This window comes from Rana temporaria, chromosome 1 (assembly GCF_905171775.1).
Source record: "Rana temporaria chromosome 1, aRanTem1.1, whole genome shotgun sequence".
NCBI classification, from domain to species: domain Eukaryota; kingdom Metazoa; phylum Chordata; class Amphibia; order Anura; family Ranidae; genus Rana; species Rana temporaria.
In genome coordinates this window covers 106,120,992-106,142,862 of record NC_053489.1, presented here as the reverse complement: position 1 = coordinate 106,142,862, position 21,871 = coordinate 106,120,992, and the positions used below count along the sequence as shown (strand labels likewise).

At 42.5% G+C, this 21,871-nt stretch overlaps 1 protein-coding gene across 1 annotated transcript in view; it reads left to right on the top strand.

Moving 5' to 3' along the window:
• MCCC2 (methylcrotonyl-CoA carboxylase subunit 2) overlaps positions 1–21,871 on the top strand; it is a 131,763-nt gene that overhangs the window by 13,342 nt on the left and 96,550 nt on the right. Inside the window, exons 5-7 of the mRNA XM_040341466.1 lie at positions 354–481; positions 2,915–3,027; positions 8,004–8,117. Of these exons, the coding sequence (XP_040197400.1) occupies positions 354–481; positions 2,915–3,027; positions 8,004–8,117 (355 nt within the window). The remainder of the gene's footprint in view (positions 1–353; positions 482–2,914; positions 3,028–8,003; positions 8,118–21,871) is intronic.

Genomic DNA, 21,871 nt, shown 5'->3' with positions numbered 1-21,871 from the left:
CTAGCGGCTGGCCTGGAATTGCAGCCTAAGATCCGACGGTGTAAGACACTTACACCTGGCGGATCTTAGGGATATCTATGCGTAACTGATTCTCTGAATCAGTCGCATAGATACGACCGGCAGGACTTGACCCCTGGTGAAATCTGTTATAAATCGGAAAAAGACATCCTCCTTTCTAATGACGACAGAACCTTCCTGATTCACAAATTGCTTGCAAATTCCTTGTCAGTGTTCTAACTGCTTGATGACCTAAGCAGGTTTTTGAGGATTCGATATAAATGTGTGTGTGTTTTTTTATTTTTTTATTTTTATATATAAAGTTCACTTACTGACTGTGTTCCACCCTTTTGCAGGATAGAGTGCCTGATTGTAGCTAATGATGCAACTGTGAAAGGTGGATCCTACTACCCCATCACGGTAAAGAAGCACCTCCGAGCACAAGAGATTGCAATGCAGAATCATCTTCCATGTGTATATCTAGGTAAAGGTCATATTTTATAGTTTTTTACTGCAACAGCGAAAATTTTAATAATGTGTGAAAAGATTTTGAAAAATACTATTTAACCATTACGTTTCTCCATGTTATGTGTTTTGAGTTTGGACTTCTTTTGGTTTGTCAAAGGTCACGGTAGAATTTCTCTGTGTACCATGTACTCTCCCAATTAATTACTTGGGGTCTGGAACTGGAAATGAGGTGACCTTAGGAGATCTAATTGAGCTGTTGTTTTTTACTGGCATAGACGGAAAAGATAACCCTAAAAGAATCTAAAGCATCTCTCAACTGCTTGCTGACCAGCGCACGACTATATACGTTGGCATCATGGCACGGATAGGCAGAAGGACGTATATATACGCCCCCTTTAAGATCGCGGCATTGTGGACTCTATTGCCGCGGGGATACCAGCGATTGTTTCACGGTGAGGAAGAACGGGGAGATGCTGATGTAAACAAGCATCTCCCCGCTCTGCCTAGTGACAACGACAGTGATCACCACTTCCTGTAATCAGAAGCGGTGATCACTGTCTTGTCACATGTAGCCCCCCCCACAGTAAGAATCACTCATTAGGGCACTCTTAACTCCTACAGCGCCACCTAGTGGTTAACCCATTCACTGCCAGTGTAATTTTCACAGTAATCAGTGCATTTTTATAGCACCGATCGCTGTAAAAATGACAGTGGCCCCAAAAGTGTCCAATGTGTCCGCCATAATGACGCAGTCACGATAAAAATCGCTGATCGCTGCCATTATTCAAAATTTTCAGAATTGTTTCTGTATTTTTGTTTGTAGCGCAAAAAATAAAAACAGCAGAGGTGATCAAATGCCACCAAAAGAAAGCTCCATTTGTGGTAAAAAAAAGGATGTTAATTTTGTTTGGGAGCCATGTCACACGACTGCGCAGTTGTCAGTTAAAGCGACACAGTGCCGAATCGCAAAAACTGGCCCGGTCTTTGACCAGCAAAATGGTCCGGGGCTGAAGCAGGGGTCTCGAAAATGTTCTAAGCAAAGGGCCAATTTACTGTCCTTCAGGCTTTAGCGGGGGGATTGACTGTAGCCAGTGACAGTAGACCATGCCCCATCATTAGTTTTAATGGGAGGAAGAAGGCCCCATTGTTATCTGTGAGCAGACTAGTGCCATTGATGGTGTCAGTGGGAGGAATGGTCAGATAAAGGCAAGCAAAGGGCCACACCTGGCTCTAAGGCCATTGTTTGGAGTTTATACAAACGCTGCTTTCAGGGATTAAGAATATCAATTTATAACTGAAAGCAGCGTTTGTATAAACTTTATCAAAAAAACATCTCCTGGTATTGGTCATGTTATCTTTCCTTTTGACATGCTTACACCTATTGCCCTCCATTGTACATAAACATTTTCAAAGCATTATTTTGCTTTATAAAAAGTGAAATACATACCTATCCCTGTACAATTTTTGGTATTTGGTAAAACTCTAAATCATTATGATGTATTTCCTTTTACAAATCGAATTACCCCTCAAAATGAAGTATCTTGAGGTGTATGCTTAGACATGTAGGAGTTCCACCCACTCCCCCAAAAAAATTAATTCAGCAGCTACAAATACTGTAGCTTCTGACTTTTACTATTAGGACACTTAACTGTCCAGGCATCCTGCAGTGTCCTCACCCAAGCTGATTCTTGAGTGCTGGTGCCGCTATCTTGGCTAAAGGAAACCGGCAGTGAAGCCTTGCGGCTTCACTGCTGGTTTCTTACTGCGCATGTGCAAATCGCACTGCGCTTTGTCAGTGGGCTGGCTACAGGGGAAGGAGGGGGGGCAAACCTTCGGCTCCCTTCACCGTGGCTAACTGAGCTGGAAGTGGGAGCGGGTACCTGTCAAAACCAGGTACCCGCTCCCCCCCCCCCCCAAAAGGTGCCAGCGGAGGGAGGGAGGAGGCAGACAAGCGGCGCTTCACCTCTTGGATGGAGCTCTGCTTTAAGGTGTCTGAAACCATAGCATAGAAGTAACCCTCTGCACCCAGTGTGTCTGTCCATGCATGGTCTCAGGTCAAGCAGCATGTCACGCAGCCCTGCTTGATACTTATGGGTCGATTTTACTAAAGGCAAATTGTTCACGTTGCAATGACATTTTTCTCAGAGGTTGGTAAATGTGATAAAATTTCATGTTGCAAAGAAAACCCAATCACATGCAAGGAAAAAACAAAAAAACAAAAAATCATTTTTGATTGGATGATGGAAGTTAGCAGAACTTCACCTCATTCACTAAGCTCTGTGGATAACTCCATTGCAAAGTGAACTGTCTACTTGCCTTTGGCAAATCAACCCATTATTTGAGCAATCCAGACATTATTCCATATTCTTAAGATGATCATGACCTTTTCTTGACCATTTATGTGGTACATACATAGGTTATCTGACAACATCTTACAATTACATTGCAGTGGATTCTGGAGGAGCAAACCTACCTCGTCAAGCAGATGTATTTCCAGATAGAGATCATTTTGGTAGAATCTTCTACAATCAAGCAAAGATGTCGTCACAAAGGATCTCTCAGGTAACTAGATACAATCCTCATTGTTTAAAGGTATACTGAGACAGATCAACTTACAATCTGTTGCTGGTCTAGATAATGGAAAGAAGCTTTAAAAAAAAAGAATTTTAAAGTGTCACTAAAGGAATTTTTTTTGTTAGCTAAATAGCTTCCTTTACCTTACTGCAGTCCTGGTTTCATGTCCTCATTGTTCGTTTTTGCGTTGATGTTGCTGTAATTCCTCTCTGTTCTGGACACTTCCTGGTTGTCTGTTTCCTGATCACCACAGTACGGTTCGTCACAACTGGTGGCCGCAGTAGGATCAAACCTCCATCTGGATCCAAGATCGGGATAGCAGACTTCGGTCACCCCAGCGGAGATATGTATCTGGCATCAGAGTTCCCAAGGCTGCTGCGGATTGTCCTTTGAGCATACTCCAGGTCTGTGTCTGCAGATGAATACCTGGAGCTCAGGCAGCAGATTTGGGTAGGACTCTGGATTAGAGCCCTCCAGGTCGCTGGTATGCAACAGGGGGGAAGTGCTTTCCAACCCCAGAGCAACAGGCCAGTGAACAATGGACGTTACGGATGGGATTCCTGGGAGAACAGCCCCAGAAGCAATGGGTGACTGAGTTGGACAGGCTGGTCCAGCAGGTAGTAGAGCTGGACAATCATTATCTGGCTCTGCAATGGCACAGAGAGCAGGGATATTTAAGGGAGACAACAGAATGCTCTCCAGAGCGTATGACTTTGGTGGCCCTGTATTGCTGTGGGAGAGCCTTACAGATTGTTTTGTGTTTGATGATGAAGGGGAACCTACCCTTGAAGACCTGCGAGAATACAGAGAAGCTATGCTCGGTCTTGCAGGGGTCTCGGAGCTTAAACCTGATCCAGACTATTTGCTAAGGAAGGAACAGCACCTGGAAAGGGCATACAACAAAAAAACTGCTAGAACACGTTCACCAGAGAATCGGAAGTGGAAACTCTGGAGATTGCCGTCTCCAATGCTGAAGTGCTGACAACAGGGCAGAGTCCTGCTAGCCTTTGCCCAGCACCAACAGATGCTTCAGCATTCTTGAGAGAAGAGGCAGTTGGCCTTTCTCCCACAATACTAAGAGAGACATGGGATTTTCTGCCAGCAGCATCTGTGGAGTTACCAGAAACTTCTGCAGCTGAAGTGCTGACAACTGGACAGAGGGTCCAAGACCTCTGCCCTACACCTGCGTCGGTTCCAGAGACCCAGAGTAAGGAGACGGTCACTTCCCAGCAGCAGCTTAAAATCGAGGGGGAGAAGAGAGAGGAGGTGTTTGTCCTCCCTTCCCAACAGTTGGCCAGGATGGAGGAAGGGCTCTTTCCTCCCTAGCAAAGATCCATGCACCTGGGCGACGGTACCAGAGACATGTCATCTCAGCAGCCAGATAAGAGTGAGGGAGATGGAGCAATTAGGTAAGGGAAAGTTCTGGACAGCCACACTCCGAAAAATAGCCTTTATTGTAAAAAAATAATCAAAAATACAGCAGAATATAGGACAGAGGTTCTGACGCGTTTCACACTTTCAACAGTGCTTAATCGTAGCTATTTAATTCTGAGGAGAGTCTCATTTCAATATACCCACCTGGAGCGGTAATTCCCTTCCCCTTTTGGTTCCAAGGGAGATGGAGCAGCCGGCTCCCCTTCCCAGCAGCAGATGGCACCCCAGAATGATGCCACCAACCCAGCAGGAGAGCTGGCATAAGGGTCAGACATCACTGAGCTCTGCCAAACACTAGTAACCTCTTCTTCGTTCTACGGACAGGAGATGGTGAATCTCTATCCCCAGATATCAGTTATAGAGATTGGTAAATTGATAGACTGTTCTGCTGAGGAAGAACAACCTGGTGAGCCTCCTGCAGAAGAGCTGGTATCAGGGCCAAATTTCGCTGAGCTCTTCCTAGCACTAACAGCAGCATCTGTGGAGTTACAAGAGACTCCTCCAGCTGAAGCGCTGGCCACCCGACAGAGAGTCCAAGACCTCTGCCCCCCCACCTGCAGCAGTCCCCCTGGCAATAGGGGTAGGTGCACTGGTAACACCTTTGGGACCAGTTCTCCCTTATTTGATGCTTTCCCTTTGTTTCGACTTCTGCCGCATCTTTTGCAAAGAATCCGGGAGGTGATAACACTGATAAGTGTTGGCCGAATTAGCCGAACATAGCCAGTCTTGCGGGGGTCGCTCCTTTTACACTCCCAGTCCAGCAGAACCTAATGTTCTTGAGTCTGGATCTCCGCCCTGTTCAGCCCCTGGAAGCCAGCTTCAGGGACTTCAATTACAGGACTTGGAAATATTTTTTGCCTGGGGTGAAGCCAGGAAGTGGCACCCGCAGAAATATGCGAGTGGGATATTTTCTTTTTTTCTCCAATTGGTAGGGTAAAGGGGATTGGCTTTAAGTACCGTTAAGGGTCAGAGTTCGTGTCTATCCGTTTTTTTTCCCCAGAGGCCGTTGTTTCTTACTCCTTGATTCATACAGCGAGTAATGTAGACAGTCCCGCCTGTCGGGCCATTCTTGTGTCCTTGGGACTCTAATTTACTCTTGACTGTCCTTGCAGAGGCCACTTTTTGAACCATTTAGTCCTTCATCTCGGAAGATGGCTTCTTTGGTTGCTATAACTTCACTAAGTAGAGTGTCAGAGCTGGTGGCTCTTTAATGCAAGGAGCCGTTCTTGGTTTTGCATTATGATAGGGTTATGTTGCGTCCTCATCCATCTTTTTTTTGCCTAGAGTGGTTTCTAGTTTTCACTTGAATCAGGACAGTGTCTTGCCTTTATTTTTCTCCTAATCCACAGTCATCAGGAGAAAGATTATAGTATGTAACAGAGGTAGTTCAGGCGCTCAGGATCTGCTTGAGTTGTCGGCATGGGTCAGGAATCCTGCTTTGTGCTGCCAGAAGAGTCCAGGATGATCAGGCGGTATCCAGGTCAAATATTTAGCAGTGGATCTGCCAGTTATATCATTGATTTTTGGGCACGAGGCTACATGGATAACTCCAAGTTGTGCTTATTTGACGAGGACTAGCCATATTGATACGGTCTAAGTATCCAACTGGAGCTGTAATGTATGACTGATGTCATCACCTACAAACCCTTGTATACCCCAATTAAGCGCCTACTAACATTGTCGCTAGGCTCACTCCTTAACTAGGCTTGTCATACAAGGAAATTCCTACTACTTTTGAGATGCTGTTGCCACTGATCACACTGGGTGATTTCCTGATAGACTACCTGTCACCATACTATTGACTAAATCCTAGTCTAGTTACTGGATGTTTGCTTGACCAGCACCTCCGTCCCCTCTCCTACTCTTTCCCCTCTTCCCCTATGGCTCGAGCCTCAAGGGGGTTGGGATTTGGTTGTTCCACCCACAGCATTTGCTGATTAATTGGTATTATCCAAGTGAGAGCAGCCTGTTCCAATACACCTGGTGCCCGGACATTTCTGACATGTTATGTTATGTTACATGTCTTATGTTGTATTTGTCCCACATATATGTTTTTGGTTGGCTAGTCTATTGTGACTAGCTATACTATTTATGAGCAAGTCCTGCACCATTAACCACAATTAACTACCATGTTCTATATTTTGGGATGATTTGTACAGTTTTTTTTTTCAAATGTGTGGTAGTATCTTGGGCCATCAGGTGTCAGTTGTCCAGGTATGCAAGACTACTATTTGGTCTTTCGTTTATACATCTACCGGGTTTTTACCAGGTGAATGTCAAAAACTTGGAGGATATTGCCTTTGGCCTTGGCGCATTGCAAACAGCAGAGTAGGTCATTATCTGGTGGCAGTTTCTGTGATGGTCTCTCCCTCCCCTCAAGGGTATTGCTTTGGGACATCCCAAGTAGTTATCTTTTTTTTTTTTTTTTTTTTTTTTCAGCTTACCTGTAAAAAAAAATTCTTGTAGAGACCACTTTTATTTGGGTTTAGGCAGCCATAACAACGGTATTCAACATCAAAGTACCGTTGTATAATGACGGCGGGCGGTCCAAAAGTGGTTAAAACTGCCATCTGTGGTGTAGACTCCAGGGCTATCAACCAAAACCTAACTCTACTACCTAGCCAGTTCCTGATCTGGAACCATCATGCAGTAATGATATCTGAAAAATCAAAACCCTTGCTCTCTATGCCTTTTCCGAATCGGTGCCTTTATGGTGATCCAGTAAACCTTGGATGACAAGAAAAGTCCCAAAATCTGCACTTTTGAAAGTTTTGATAGTACTCTCCTCAATCGGCAGCTCTCCCTGTCAGAAGGGTGGTCTGTGCTGATAATCAGCACATTGATTATCAGCACAGCCCCATCAGTTGTGCCAAAGTCAGTGCCCCCTCGGGATCGCCTATCGGTGCCCAATAAAGTGCCAATTAGTGCCCACCACATTGGCAATCAGTGCCCAAAAACCTCATTAGTACCTCACCATCAGTGCTGCCCATCAGTGCCACCTGCCAGTGACGCCTGTCGGTTCCCATCAGTGCTGTATATCAGTGCCGCCTATTGGTGCCCATCAGTGCTGCATATCAGTGCCACCTATCAGTCCCCATCAATTCTACATATCAGTGCCGCCTCATCTGTGCCCGTCAGTGAAGGAGAAAACAACATTTTAAAACCGAAACTAAGAAAAACTCTTTTTTTTTTTTTTTTGTTTTAACTTTGGTCGGTTTTAGTTTGTTTGCAAAAAAAATAAAAACCCCAGTGGTGATCAAATACCACCAAAAGAAAGCTCTATTTGTGGGAAGAAAATGATAAAAATGTAGTTTGAGTATAGTGTTGCATGACCGTGCAATTGTCATTCAAAGTGCAACAGCGCTGAAAGCTGAAAATTGTCCTGGGCAGGAAGGGACGAAAGTGCCTGGTTTTGAAGTGGTTAAGCATGTATACATTAGTGCACTATATACATTATTATTGGTTTTCATTCTGTGTTATTCTGCCTAATGCTTGACTGTTTCTGTCTGACTTTTAAATATTATTCACAGATTGCAGTAGTGATGGGATCTTGTACTGCTGGAGGAGCATACGTTCCAGCCATGGCAGATGAAAGTATCATCGTTAAAAAGCAGGGAACCATTTTCCTAGGAGGACCTCCATTAGTAAGTATATGTCCTGGTAAGACAAAACCTTTGAATTCCCTAGGCTGATAATATAGCCATGGCCACAAATATACATTTTCACAAAGTCTGCGGCTCAGTGTTTTTAGATCTTTTTGTCAGATGTAACTTTGGTTTACTGGAGTATAATTACAAGCATTTCATGAGTGTCAAACGCTTTTATTGACAATTAATTTAAGTTTATGCAAAGAGTCAATATTTGCAGTGTTGACCCTTCTTTTTCAAGACCTCTGCAAGTTGCCCTGACATGCCGACAATCATCTTCTGGGCTACACCCTGACTGATGGTAGCCCATTCTTTCATAATCAATGCTTGGAGTTTGTCAGAATTTGTGGGTTTTTTGTGTTCACCTGCCTCTTGACTATTGACCACAAGTTATCAAAGAGAGTAAGGTCTGGGGAGTTTCCTGGCCATGGGCCCAAAATGTTGATGTTTCGTTCCCCCTTATCACTTTTGCCTGATGGCAAGGAGCTCCATCATGCTACAAAAGGCATTGTTCATCACCAAACTGTTCTCGGATGGTTGGGAGAAGTGTCTCTTGGAGGAAGTTTTTGTACCATTCTTTATTCATTGCTGTGTTCTTAGGCAAAATTGTGAGTGAGCCACTCCCTTGACTGAGAAGCAACCCCACACAGGAATGGTGTCAGGATGCTTTACTGTTGACATGACACAGGACTGATGGTAGCATTCACCTTTCCTTTTCTGGACCAGGTGATTTATCAGAGAAAATTACTTTACCCAAGTCCTCAGCAGTCCAATTCCTGTACCTTTTGCAGAATATCAGTCTGTCCCTGATGTTTTTCCTAGAGAAAATGGCTTCTTTGCTCCCCCTACTTGACACCAGGGCACCCTCCAAAAGTCTTCGGCTGACTGTGTGTGCAGATGTACTCACACCATACCTAGGTAGGCCTGTAGAAGGGGCCTGTCTCAGAGCGCGTAGCCTGTTGTTTCTAGTCTCGCCTTCCTTCCGGTGCTCTCCCTGGTCCCGCTCTCTGGTAACGTCATCATCTGCACCTCCACGCTGAACCTGGCTGTTTCCTGGTGGCCACAGGATGGATTTCTCTCCCTGCCTGCAGATCCGTAGATCTAGATGGACCTGAGACTGGACCGCACCGCGTATCATGAGACCCTGATGAGCCTGTAATTGTGTATTGTAAGTGCATTTCTTTTGAGATTAAACATAGTATCTGACATATTGCACTTAGGTGGTGCTTCCCTTTTTTTGTTTCCTTGAATCAACTGTAGGAGACGGTCGTGGCACTTGCTGGACTTTCTTGGTTGCCCTGAAGCCGCTTTCACAACAATTGAACTTCTCTCCTTAAAAATCATGAGGATCTGATAAATTGTTCATTTTAGGTGCAATCTTAGTAGCAGCAAATTTTCTTGCCTGTGAATCCCTTTTTGTCCAAAGCAATGGTGACTACACACGTTTCCTTGCGGGTAATCATGGTTAACAGAGGAAGAACTATGATTTCAAGCACCACCCTACTTTTAAAGATTCCAGTCAGTTATTCTAACTCATGTAAATTAACTGTAGTGTGTTTCTGCATATAGCACCAAAAAACAGAGGTGTGAGATGTTTAGTAACATAATGGAGTTAAAAAACAATAATAAGTACAAAAAGAGCAAATATTTGCTACTGTAAGGGGTTCATTTTTTTACTGTGGGACAGTGAAAGTAATAATTACAGTAGCAATTTGCTTTTTTGTACTATAAATCTCGATTGGATTCAGGTCTGGACTTTGACTTGGCCATTCTAACACCTGGATATGTTTATTTGTGAACCATTCCATTCCATTGTAGATTTTGCTTTATGTTTTGGATCATTGTCTTGTTGGAAGACAAATCTCCGTCCCAGTCTCAGGTCTTTTGCAGACTCCATCAGGTTTTCTTCCAGAATGGTCCTGTATTTGGCTCCATCCATCTTCCCTGTCCCTGCTGAAGAAAAGCAGGCCCAAACCATGATGCTCCCACCACCATGTTTCACAGTGGGGATGGTGTGTTCAGGGTGATGAGCTGTGTTGCTTTTACGCCAAACATAACGTTTTGCATTGTTGCCAAAAAGTTCGATTTTGGTTTCATCTGACCAGAGCACCTTCTTCCACATGTTTGGTGTGTCTCCCAGGTGGCTTGTGGCAAACTTTAAACAACACTTTTTATGGATATCTTTAAGAAATGGCTTTCTTCTTGCTACTCTTCCATAAAGGCCAGATTTGTGCAGTATACGACTGATTGTTGTCCTATGGACAGAGTCTCCCACCTCAGCTGTAGATCTCTGCAGTTCATCCAGAGTGATCATGGGCCTCTTGGCTGCATCTCTGATCAGTCTTCTACTTGTATGAGCTGAAAGTTTAGAGGGATGGCCAGGTCTTTGTAGATTTGCAGTGGTCTGATACTCCTTCCATTTCAATATTATCGCTTGCACAGTGCTCCTTGGGATGTTTAAAGCTTGGGAAATCTTTTTGTATCCAAATCCGGCTTTAAACTTCTCCACAACAGTACCTCGGACCTGCCTGGTGTGTTCCTTGTTCTTCATGATGCGCTCTGCGCTTTAAACGGACCTCTGATGCCGCATACACACCATCACTTTATGTGATGAAAAAAAAACGACATTTTCTGTGAAGTAAAAAACAATGTTTTTGAAACTTCAATTTTCAAAGACGAAGTTGCCTACACACCATCGTTTTTTCACAATGCTCTAGCAAAGCGAGGTTACGTTCCACCACGTTTTTCCATTGAAGCTCGCTTCATAACTAGCTTCTGGGCATGCGCGGGTGTAAAAACGTTGTTTTAAACGTCGTTTTTTGCTACACACGGTCAATTTCTGTGAAGTAAAAAACGAAGTTTTGAAAAACGACACATAAAATTAAAGCATGCTTCAATTTTTTTTTGTCGTTTTTCACAAGACATAAAACAACGTTTTCCCCCACACACGGTCATTTAAAGTGACGTTTTTAAAAACGTCGTTTTTTTTCATCACATAAAGTGATGGTGTGTACGCGGCATGAGACTATCACAGTGCAGGTGCATTTATACGGAGACTTGATTACACACAGGTGGATTCTATTTATCATCATTAGTCATTTAGGTCAACCTTGGATCATTCAGAGATCCTCACTGAACTTCTGGAGAGAGTTTGCTGCACTGAAAGTAAAGGGGCTGAATAATTTTGCACGCCCAATTTTTCAGTTTTTTATTTGTTAAAAAAGTTTGAAATATCCAATAAATTTCGTTCCACTTCATGATTGTGTCCCACTTGTTGATGCTTCAAAAAAAAAGCAAAAGGTTGCAAAGTTCAAGGGGGCCGAATACTTTCGCAAGGCACTATATATATATATATATATATATATAGTGTGTGTGTTTGGGGGTTCCAAGTATTTTTTTAGCAAAAAATATGAATTTTAACTTAAGAAACAAGTGTCAGAAAAAGATTTGGGCCCGGATTCAGAATGATGAGCGCATCTTTCTGCGGGCGTAACGTATCTCCGATACGTCACGCCGCTGTTATTTTGGGCGCAAGTTCCGTATGCAGAAAGAACTTGCGCCCTTAGTTACGGCGGCGTAACGTATGTAACGTATGTGTGGCAGCGTAAGGGTGTGTATTATTTTTTTTGAACGGCGCATGCACCGTTCGTGAAATATCCCAGTGTGCATTGCTCCAAAGTACGCCGCAAGGACGTATTGGATTCGACGTGAACGTAAATGACGTCCAGCCCTATTCGCAAACGACGTAAAAATTTCAAAACTCGGCGCGGGAACGACGTCCATACTTAACATTAGCTACGCCTCATATAGCAGGGGTAACTATACGCCGGCGGGACGTACGTTTCTGAATCGGCCTAAATACCTAATTGGCATATTCCTCGCGTAACTATACGGAAGCGCCACCTTGCGGCCAGCATGATTATGCAGCCTAAGATACGACGGTGTAAGACACTTACACCAGTCGGATCTTGGGGATATCTATGCGTAACTGATTCTCTGAATCGGGCGCATAGATACCACGGCCCGCACTCAGGAGATACTCCGTCGTATCTTGTAACTGAATCCGGGCCTTGGACTTTAACCACTTAAACTTCCTGCATTTACACACAGAAGTTTGATCGAAGAAGGAAGTTAGTTACAATGTTTCATGTTGTTAAAAACTTGGCAAACTGCCTGGATTTTTTTTCTTTACACACACACAAGTTTTATCACTGTGATCTAAACTTGGCAGACTGCCGGATATTTTCTTTTGACAGCTGAGTGAGCAGATAAAGTCTCCCCACTTGTTATATGAAAGAATCAGCAAACTCTGCATTGGAGATCGTCAGGGGGGTTGAATCGAATTCATGATTTTTTAACGATTAATTGTGCAGCTCTAATAAATTTTATATATATATAAAATGTATCTATCAAATGACAGTAGAAACAGAATAGAAACTCTCAAGCCCCAAAGTTCAGTAAATACTGCAGCAGCGCTAATTTTCAAAACCTGCGTTTGACAATCATCGGACGACCAGAACGACTGTGTAACATCAGGAACAGGGGAGCCAGCCAGAGCGTCTTCGCTGCCCTAACGATCGGAGAGGACACAGGCACAGTAATATTTCACATGCTTGTAAATTTTCACATTGTGGTACGCATATTGTAAAGGGGACCTATGGGGTTTAAATAAACTTTTAAATTGTATCACACTATGCAAGTTTATTTCCTTATATGTGTTCACGAGTGAAATCTAAACAAGCCGTCTGGTGGAGAGTGCAACGCTGATGACAGATGCTGATGTGTATTCCATGCTGATTATTTTCCTTGGTTCGGTGAGTGCATCCCCAAAAGGGGAGAGTATCCCCCCACATGGTGAAACACCAGCTTTGGTGATAAGGAGCACTTAATAAGGACTACACTGTTATATGACAGTTTTTTTTCATCTGCACCATTATTGATACCTATATCAAATATAGAACTTTTGTCAAACGCAGGTTTTGAAATTAGCGCTGCTGCAGTATTTACTGAACTTTGGGGCTTGAGAGTTTCTATTCTGTTTCTACTGTCATTTGATGTGTACATTTTTTTAAGTAGCTGCTGATCATTGTATCTATTTGTCTCATTTGCTAGAATCAAATCTCTTTATTGCTTACCCCTGAGCGCTGAGCAGTGCTATAATAGAAGGAAGGGCGATACTAGCACTCTTGATAGATAGATTATATATATATATATATATATATATATATATATATATATAATCTATTTATTATTATTTTTTATTGCCATATACACAAACAAGAGAGACTGAAATGGGCTACACATATTGGTGTACAATAAACCGAACTAGTACCATTGTTCTTCCATTAAAAAACATGTTGTCTGTACAGTGATATTTCTACATGTACGTATAGCATTATTTTAATTCGGAACACAAACATGGGGAAAAAAAATTATATTTAAAGAGGAGAGAAAAAAAAAAGAAAAAACACAAGAGGTCAAATAGCTCTTAACCATTGTGAACTGTGCTAATACCTATTCAGTCATATTAACCCAAGTTTGATATACTCTACTCAGTAAGGCCTTAACCTATTAAACAACAATTTTATTTTATTTTATTGTTTATTGTTATTGTTGAACTAGATGAACTTGTGCCTTTCTTTTTTTTCTTTTTTTTTTGCCTGACCATGTAACTATGTAAGTAATTATTTAAGGGTTGTCTGCTGCTGTGTCATTAGAGTCCACCCATCTAGTCCGCCGGAAATCTCTATGGTCAAGAACACAGGGCCGGCGGATCCTTTCACCGACTCGCCGATCCCTCAGGTGAGTCGGTAGAAGCACCGGAGGGAGGCGGGAGGGGGGGGATGTCCCCTCCCATCACCCGTAAGAACGATCAAGCGGTGGAACAGCCGCCATGATCATTCTTTTGGTGTAGGGAATCGCCGGCCGAAAACGGCAATATCTGAATGATGCCTGTAGCTGCACCCATCATTCAGATATACCCCCACAAAGCCGAGGACGTCAATAGACGCCCAGCCGTCGGCAAGTGGTTAAACTCTGAAGATGACTGTGCTTATTTAGTATGTAACTCATGCATTTAAGACATATATGTGGGCCGCACAATTCCCAACTTGATCTTAGCAAGCCGATAGTTGTAAGCCATAAAGTGGCAGATCGGTATATTATGATACCTGCTACCTTCTTGTGATTTTAATTGATATTTTTCAGTAATAAAGATGATCACCTGCAAGTTAAACTGCACAACTGCAATGCTAATTAAAGCAGAACTACAGCATTAAACATGGGTGGAATTCCTAACAAATTTTCATTTGAAAATCAGATATTTTTGTGATCCAAAGGTGCCACTATTGATTTAGAAATTTGACCAACGAAGCCTTCAATTTCACCCCAGGTTGCTACAAAAAATAATTTTCCAGGTCACAGCTCGTGCACATTTTCTTTTTCGATTTATATTTGTCGCACCATTCTCCCATCATGGGCCCAGATTCAGGTAGATTCGCGCAATATTTGCGTGGGCAAAGAGCAAAAATTTTTCTCTGCGCCCACGCAAATATTGCGCTTTGCCCGCGATTCACGGAGCAATTGCTCCGTAAATTGCGCGGGCGATATGCTAAACAGCCGGGCGTAAGGCTGCCTAATGTAAATGATCCCGCCGGGGGCGGGAATCATTTAAATTAGGCGCGCTCCCGCGCCGAGCGAACAGCGCATGCTCCGTCGGGAAACTTTCCCGACGTGCATTGCGGCAAATGACGTCGCAAGGACGTCATTTGCTTCTAAGTGAACGTGAATGGCGTCCAGCGCCATTCACGGTTCACTTACGTAAACGACGTAAAATTTGAACGTCGCGAGCGGGAAGCGCAGCTATACTTTAGCATTGGTTGCGCCTGCTATTAGCAGGAGCAGCCTTATGCTAAAGTCGCCGTACGGAAACTCCGTACCTTGCGTGCGCAGGGCCCGCGCAACTTTTGTGAATCAGTGGTAGTATGCAATTTGCATACTATACGCCGATCACAATGGCCGCGCCCCCTAGCGGGCAACGCAAGAATGCAGCCTGGGATGTGAAGGCATAAGGAGGCTTATGTCTGTCACATCCTAGGCTGCAGTCGGTGTAACGAGGTTCCTGAATCAGGAGCACTCGTTACACCGGAGCAAGTAAGCACTTGAGCAGCGCAACCTATGGTTGCGCGGGCGCAAGTGCTTCTTGAATCTGGCCCACTGATTGGAAATTCGTTTGTTTTTCCCAAAATTTTCAGCATGCTGGATCACTCATCACTCATTGGCTGCACAAAAATCAGTCGTTGCAAAGTTTGAAAGGAAACATATCGATTTTCATTAGAAATCGTTGTAATTTTTCATGGATTTGAGGACTACACAAAATCTATCCATTCCTTGAGCTGAAATGTTGGTGCAAATATTATGAGGATTGTGGCAATTCAAGAATAAAATGTGAATACAAATCTCATATGTAATTGGGTGCACTGTACATTGCTTTGTCATATTAACCAACAATCACTTATTGTATAATGCGAAATAAGGGCTTATTTTAAAAAAAAATTGAAAAGGAGAACTTTGATTTTTTATAGAAAATAAAGTCCAGCTTGTGATTGTTTAAAGGGGTTGTAAAGGTAAAAATGTTTTTCCTAAATAGCTTCCTTTAGCTTAGTGCAGTCCTCCTTCACTTAACTCATCCTTCCATTTTGCTTTTAAATGTTCTTATTTCTTCTGAGAAATCCTCACTTCCTGTTCTTCTGTCTGTAACTCCACACCGTAATGCAAGGCTTTCTCCCTGGTGTGGAGTGTCGTGCTCGCCCCCTCCCCTTGAACTACAGGAGAGTCAGGAAGCTCTCTACGTTGCAGATAGAGAAAGGAGCTGTGTGTTAGTGGGCGTCCTGACTCTCCTGTAGTCCAAGGGAGAGGTCAAGCACGACACTCCACACCAGGGAAAAAATCATCGCATTACTGTGTGGAGTTACAGACAGAAGAACAGGAAGTGAGGATTTCTCAGAAGAAATAAGGACATTTAAAAGCAAAAATCAAAGGATGAGGTAAGTGAAGGAGGACTGCACCAAGGTAAAGGATGAAAATGGGGGGGAACTAATGCGCAAATCAACCTAACCAAGATGATAATAAACTAAAAATTGAATAGATAACATAAATATCAACTAATAAGCAGCAGCCACTACTAAAAATGCTCACGCACTAAAGGTATATGAATAACAGGTTGGGTGTAGTAGCGCTCGCCCAATTAAATAACCTAATAAAACTATAGATATAATAAATATAAATAAGGTGACAATCCAAAATAAATGAAGGTATAAAACATCAATCAACCACCGACTGTGGGTCTAAAAGTGTTCCACTCAAATTAGTGTCCAAAGAATGACCACCCAACATTTAGAAATCAAATGTGGTAGGTCACAATGAGTGGTAAATAATAATGGATGAAGAAACAACAATTATGCCAATCTCAGCACAATGTAAATCATTAAGAACAGTGATCACAATAAAGAAAGATAGTGACATCCAAAAAGTGCTTCAATCAAAAAAGTGCATGGTGCAACATGATACAACAAAAAATATATAACCACACAATAGTCCACAAAGTAATCCAAAAAAGTAAGCTTTTTTACCTTTACAACCCCTTTAAGGGTGACTGCACCAGTTTTTTTTATTGCACTAGCCCATCATATTCATATGGGTCCAATACGTTGGCCAGAACTTTTTGCTGTAGAAAACAAAGGAAGAGCTATGAGATCTGTATGCATGGACTAGGCTATCCAGATCTATATCTGTCTCTGCAATGATAAATATGCAAGTAACACATTGATTTCTCTTTCTTTCTTCTTAAATTTGTTTTCAAGAGATAATTAAGCTTTGTTTTGTTGCCATTCTCCCTTGTGTATATTGCTGAGTTCTGTGCTCTAGGGACATGACTGGGTCAGTAGAGCCCCCTGCCCATTGATTTTTACATTGACTTCAATTAAACTTGTGGAAAGAGGATCATAAATATGGAACAGTAATGGGACCTCTTCATGCAGGCATGCTTACAAGTGGGGGGGTATATGCATACTACAGAACTTGTTGCTTATTGGAGGATGGTTCATTATTGACAATGGTGTTAAACAGCATTGATTAAAAAAAAATGTAATAAAATGATGCACTCGTCATTAGAAAACAATAACCAAAGTAAAGAGTAAATAGATGCATCAAGGATAGTAACATTTGTTATAAGAGAGCCCATCACATCCTGCCTAGCAGGAATACACCATGCCTAGTGTGCTTGGACAACATACAGGGGCTGGACATAACGTGGACACCACTATTGCAGGGTATAAAGCATATCAAAACCTCAAAACAAAAACATGAATATATTGTACCTTACCAGTCCTTTCGGTGTGGTGGCTGCAAGTACAGACAATACCTGCCAGAAATGTCCTTGTCATGTCCTCTGAATCGTAACAACAACTATCCTTATCTTTAATGTGTAAATGACCAGTTCCATAATTTGTAGCATAGAGGCAGACGTCTATGTTTGACGCCTCACCTGTGTGACCACTGTGGCTCCTTCCATGGCTACAGTGGAGAAATGAGCGTAGGTATGAGGCAACAGGAGGTGAATTATATGCAGTATTACAAGGTAAAAACGACAGAACTAATACAGCCACCAACTCAACCACAACCCCCAAAACCCTCCCCTACACACACCCTCCAAATCACATCAAATAGTGGGTGTGGTCAGATTTCACAAACAGTAGACGGGTCTTAAATGGGCATTAAATACCAGGATTGCATTACATACAGAATGCAGAGTTCAGGGGGGTTACACACAGAGTGCAGAGCTGTGACTTGTAAACACAGAAATCGAACAAGTGATCGTGGTGAGCAGGCCCCAAAGGGTCTTAACCAGAGGTGGGGGAACTGAGTTCCACCAAGTTCCCCCTAAAAAAAAGCCCTGGGTAAGCCTATAAGGCTTACCTGTAGGTACCGTGAATATCTTCTTAACTTGCACAGTTCAGGAGATATTCACTGTATCCCCATGTGCTGATGTCAACGGGAAACACACACACTGAAGAAATGTCTTGCTCGTGCCATTTCTTCAGTAGCTGTGCCTTGACCAGCGTCTCACATGCAATGTGTGGGAGTGATGTCATTGCGGCTCCAGCCAATCACATCGACTGAGCCCGGAAATCACTTCGGGAGACATGTCACCGGTCACAGCGGTGTGCGGGGACCACTGCAACAGCTTCGATCTAAGGTAAGTATTTCATAATGAGCTAGTATGTAATGCATGCCTACCAGCTCATTATGCCTTTGTCTTGCAGGTTGTGTTTTTTTTTTTTTTTGTTTTAAGTGTTATTAAACCCTCTGTTTTTTAGCACTTTCAGCAGCTGATTTAATATTTTACTGAGTTATGTAGCTTCTTTATCTTTTAAACCTTGCATATATTTCAGTTTAAGCTGGTGATATTGCTGCTGCCCCAGATTTTCTGTTTCAAGATGCTTGTGGCTCTTGCAGCATCCTGTAGAGCACCTCTTGTATGCAAATACTAGCGTTGTGTATCCGTACGCTGTATGCATCTATAGAAATACACAGCCCCTTAGGCAGGCCATACACATTGCAAATTTCTTTCTTGCAACCATGGGTTGCAGAAAAGAAATTTGCAGAATTCCCCCATGAACACAGACAATGCTGACAGGTGAATCAGCAATTGTCTTCTCCCGGCGTGGTCGCCCCCACTGGGAGAATATAGCTGCTATAGCCACTAGCGATAATCGCAAAAAAATCCATCAGGCTGGTTGTACCCAAGTCGATCGATTAACTTGCTACATTCAGCCTGCCCATTAACGGTTCAAACGGTTTGGTTTCTTCCTTAGTCTAGGGTGACAAGACGCTCCTCTGCTCCTACCCACCTTGCAATCTAAAGCTGGGTATAAACCTAAAGTTTTGTTTCATTCAACCAGCGGGTTAAATAAAAAAAAAAAACTCACAGATTCCCCCGCAACAGCACAACGATGTGTAATGCTGGGATCTCTATTGCTGTGTTCTTGTGTTTTGACCCCACCATAATACACTGATCAGCGCTTGCAGCCATTGGGTGTTATTGTTGATCAAATGCTGGTTTCCCAGCATGACGGACCGTTCTGTCGTCCTCATGAACCGGCCTTTTCATACTGACTCTAGTGCACTGTTAAAGCGGAGTTCCGGCTACAATTTCACTTTTGTAATACACAAGCTTAATGTATTCTAGTAAAGTTAGTGTGTAAACAAAGGTCCGTTTTGTTAGGTTGTTACAGCATTTAGACACTTTATAAAATAGAAATTGACTGGGGCCATCTTAAGTGTGGGCATCATGAAGCCAGACTGTATGACTTCCTGGATTTCAGCCTTGCAGATCTCGCATATGCTCAGTGCTGCACAAGCAGTGTCAGATCAGGTTTCAGCACCTGTGCTGTCCAAGTCACATGATTCTTTGAGACTGGGGAGTGTACAGACTCCTGGAAAGTTACACCCACTACATTCCCAGGAGTCTGTGCGGTGTAGGTTAGGAAGCATTAAGCACCTAGGTGCAGGAAGTGGGAAGATTAACTATTCTGCCTAGCAACAACACTTTGAAGGCATCTAAAAAAAAAAAAAAAAATTCGTAAAGGACTAATGATTTTTTTTAAAACTACTGATGTAATATTATATTTATGGGTGGAACTCCACTTTAAAGTAGAACTAAAGGAAATTTTATTTTTCATCCTGCATAGAGTAAGGAGGGTTATAAACTAGAGCTGCATGATTAATCGTTAAGAATCCTGATCACGATTCTTTCCGCTTGTGATCTTAACAAAGCATTTTCCTGATTCTACAGTATGCAAAGTTTTCTGCTCATGCCGACAGCTGTCAAAACCCCCCCCCCCCCCAAAACAAGAAAACAAACAGGCAGTCTGACAAGTTTCACAACATTCCTCAGCTGCTGAGCTAATTATAAACATTGTAAAGTTTGGTCTGTAAATGAGGGAAGTTTAACCACTTAAAGATTAAACCTTTTTCTGACACTTGTAGGTTTCAAGTTAAAATCATATTTTTTTGCTAGAAAATTACTTTGAACCCCCAAACATATATATATATATATATATATATATATATATATCAGAGACCATAGAAAATAAAATGGTGGTTGTTGCAATATTTTATGTCGTACTGTATTTGCGCGGAGGAAAAAAATACACTTTAATTAATAAAAAAAAAACTAAACAGTAAGGTTAGCCCAATTTTTTTTATCATTTTATAGATGTTCTGCAGCGAGAATAGTGATCTTTTTTCTAAGCAAAGAAAATGATTCTCATTTTTCCCAGAATCGTGCAGCTCTAGTTAACATCTGTCAAATGTTTTTGTTGTCAGAACTAGTGTCTCTATTGGAAGATTTCCCCTCTATTCTGTTCTGCTGACCACAAGAGGCTGAATTTCCCTAACAGGGACACACACAGCAATAAAAACCCGACTGGTGTTCTAATCCATCTGTACTGACATGCATGGAAACTGTACTGAGCTGCAAGTTCACGGCAAAGATTAATGACCAGAATTTAACTTTTAGTGTTTGTCCCCCCTACCAGATGTTGTGAAGTTTTGTAGATTGTTTTTGTAGAAACCTGCAGAAGAATTAATTAACGGGGTCTGGAAGACACTCTTAACCACTTCAATACCGGGCATTTTCACCCCCTTCCTGCCCAGGCCAATTTTCAACTTTCGGTGCTGTAACATTTTGAATGACAATTGCGCGGTCATGCAACACTGTACCCAAATGAAATTTTTAGCATTGTTTTTCCCACAAATAGAATTTTCTTTTGGTGGTATTTGATCACCTCTGCGGTTTTTTATTTTTGCACTATAAACAAAAAAATAGCAACAAGTCTGAAAAAAAAAAAATTAAACTTTTTTTGCTATAATGAATATCCCATTTAAAAAAATATATTTTTTTTCCTCAGTTTAGCCGATATGTATTCTTCTACATATTTTTGGTAGAAAAAATCGCAATAAGTGTATATTGGTTTCCCCAAAATTATAGCGCCTACAAAATAGGGGATATATTTATGGCATTTTTATTATTTTTTACTAGTAATGGCGGCGATCTGTGATTTTTTTTTTTTTTATCGTGACTGTGACATTGCGGCGGACATATCGGACACTTTTGACACTATTTTGGGACCATTTACATTTTATACAGCGTTCAGTGCTATAAATATGCACTGATTACTGTATAAATATCACTGGCAGGGAAGGAGTTAACACTAGGGGGCAATCAAGGGGTTAAATGTTACCTAGAGAGTGATTCTAACTGTGGGGGGGGGGTGGGACTGACTAGGGGAGATCAATCAGTGTTCCTATACATTAGGAACAAACAATCAGTCTGCTCTACCCTGACAGGACGTGGATCTGTGTGTTTACACAGATCCACGCTCCTGCTCTATCACGAGCGATAGGCGAGTACCCAGCAGACATCGCAGCCGCCGGGCACGCACATCGGCTCCACGGTGACGCGGCGTGCATGTGCCCCCTATACCCCCGGGAAACCGAGGGCATCCTATAACGCACGTCCAGGATGGGAGATCCCATCTGTGAAAGTCATATGACGATGCACGGGATGGAAAGTGATTAAAGTTGAATTCCAGCTTAAGCCTAACTAGCCTTAAAAACGGGCTCCTAACGCCTAAGCTAACTAACCAGTGTTGGAAAGATCTGTATACTTACCTATTGTTGCCCACTCT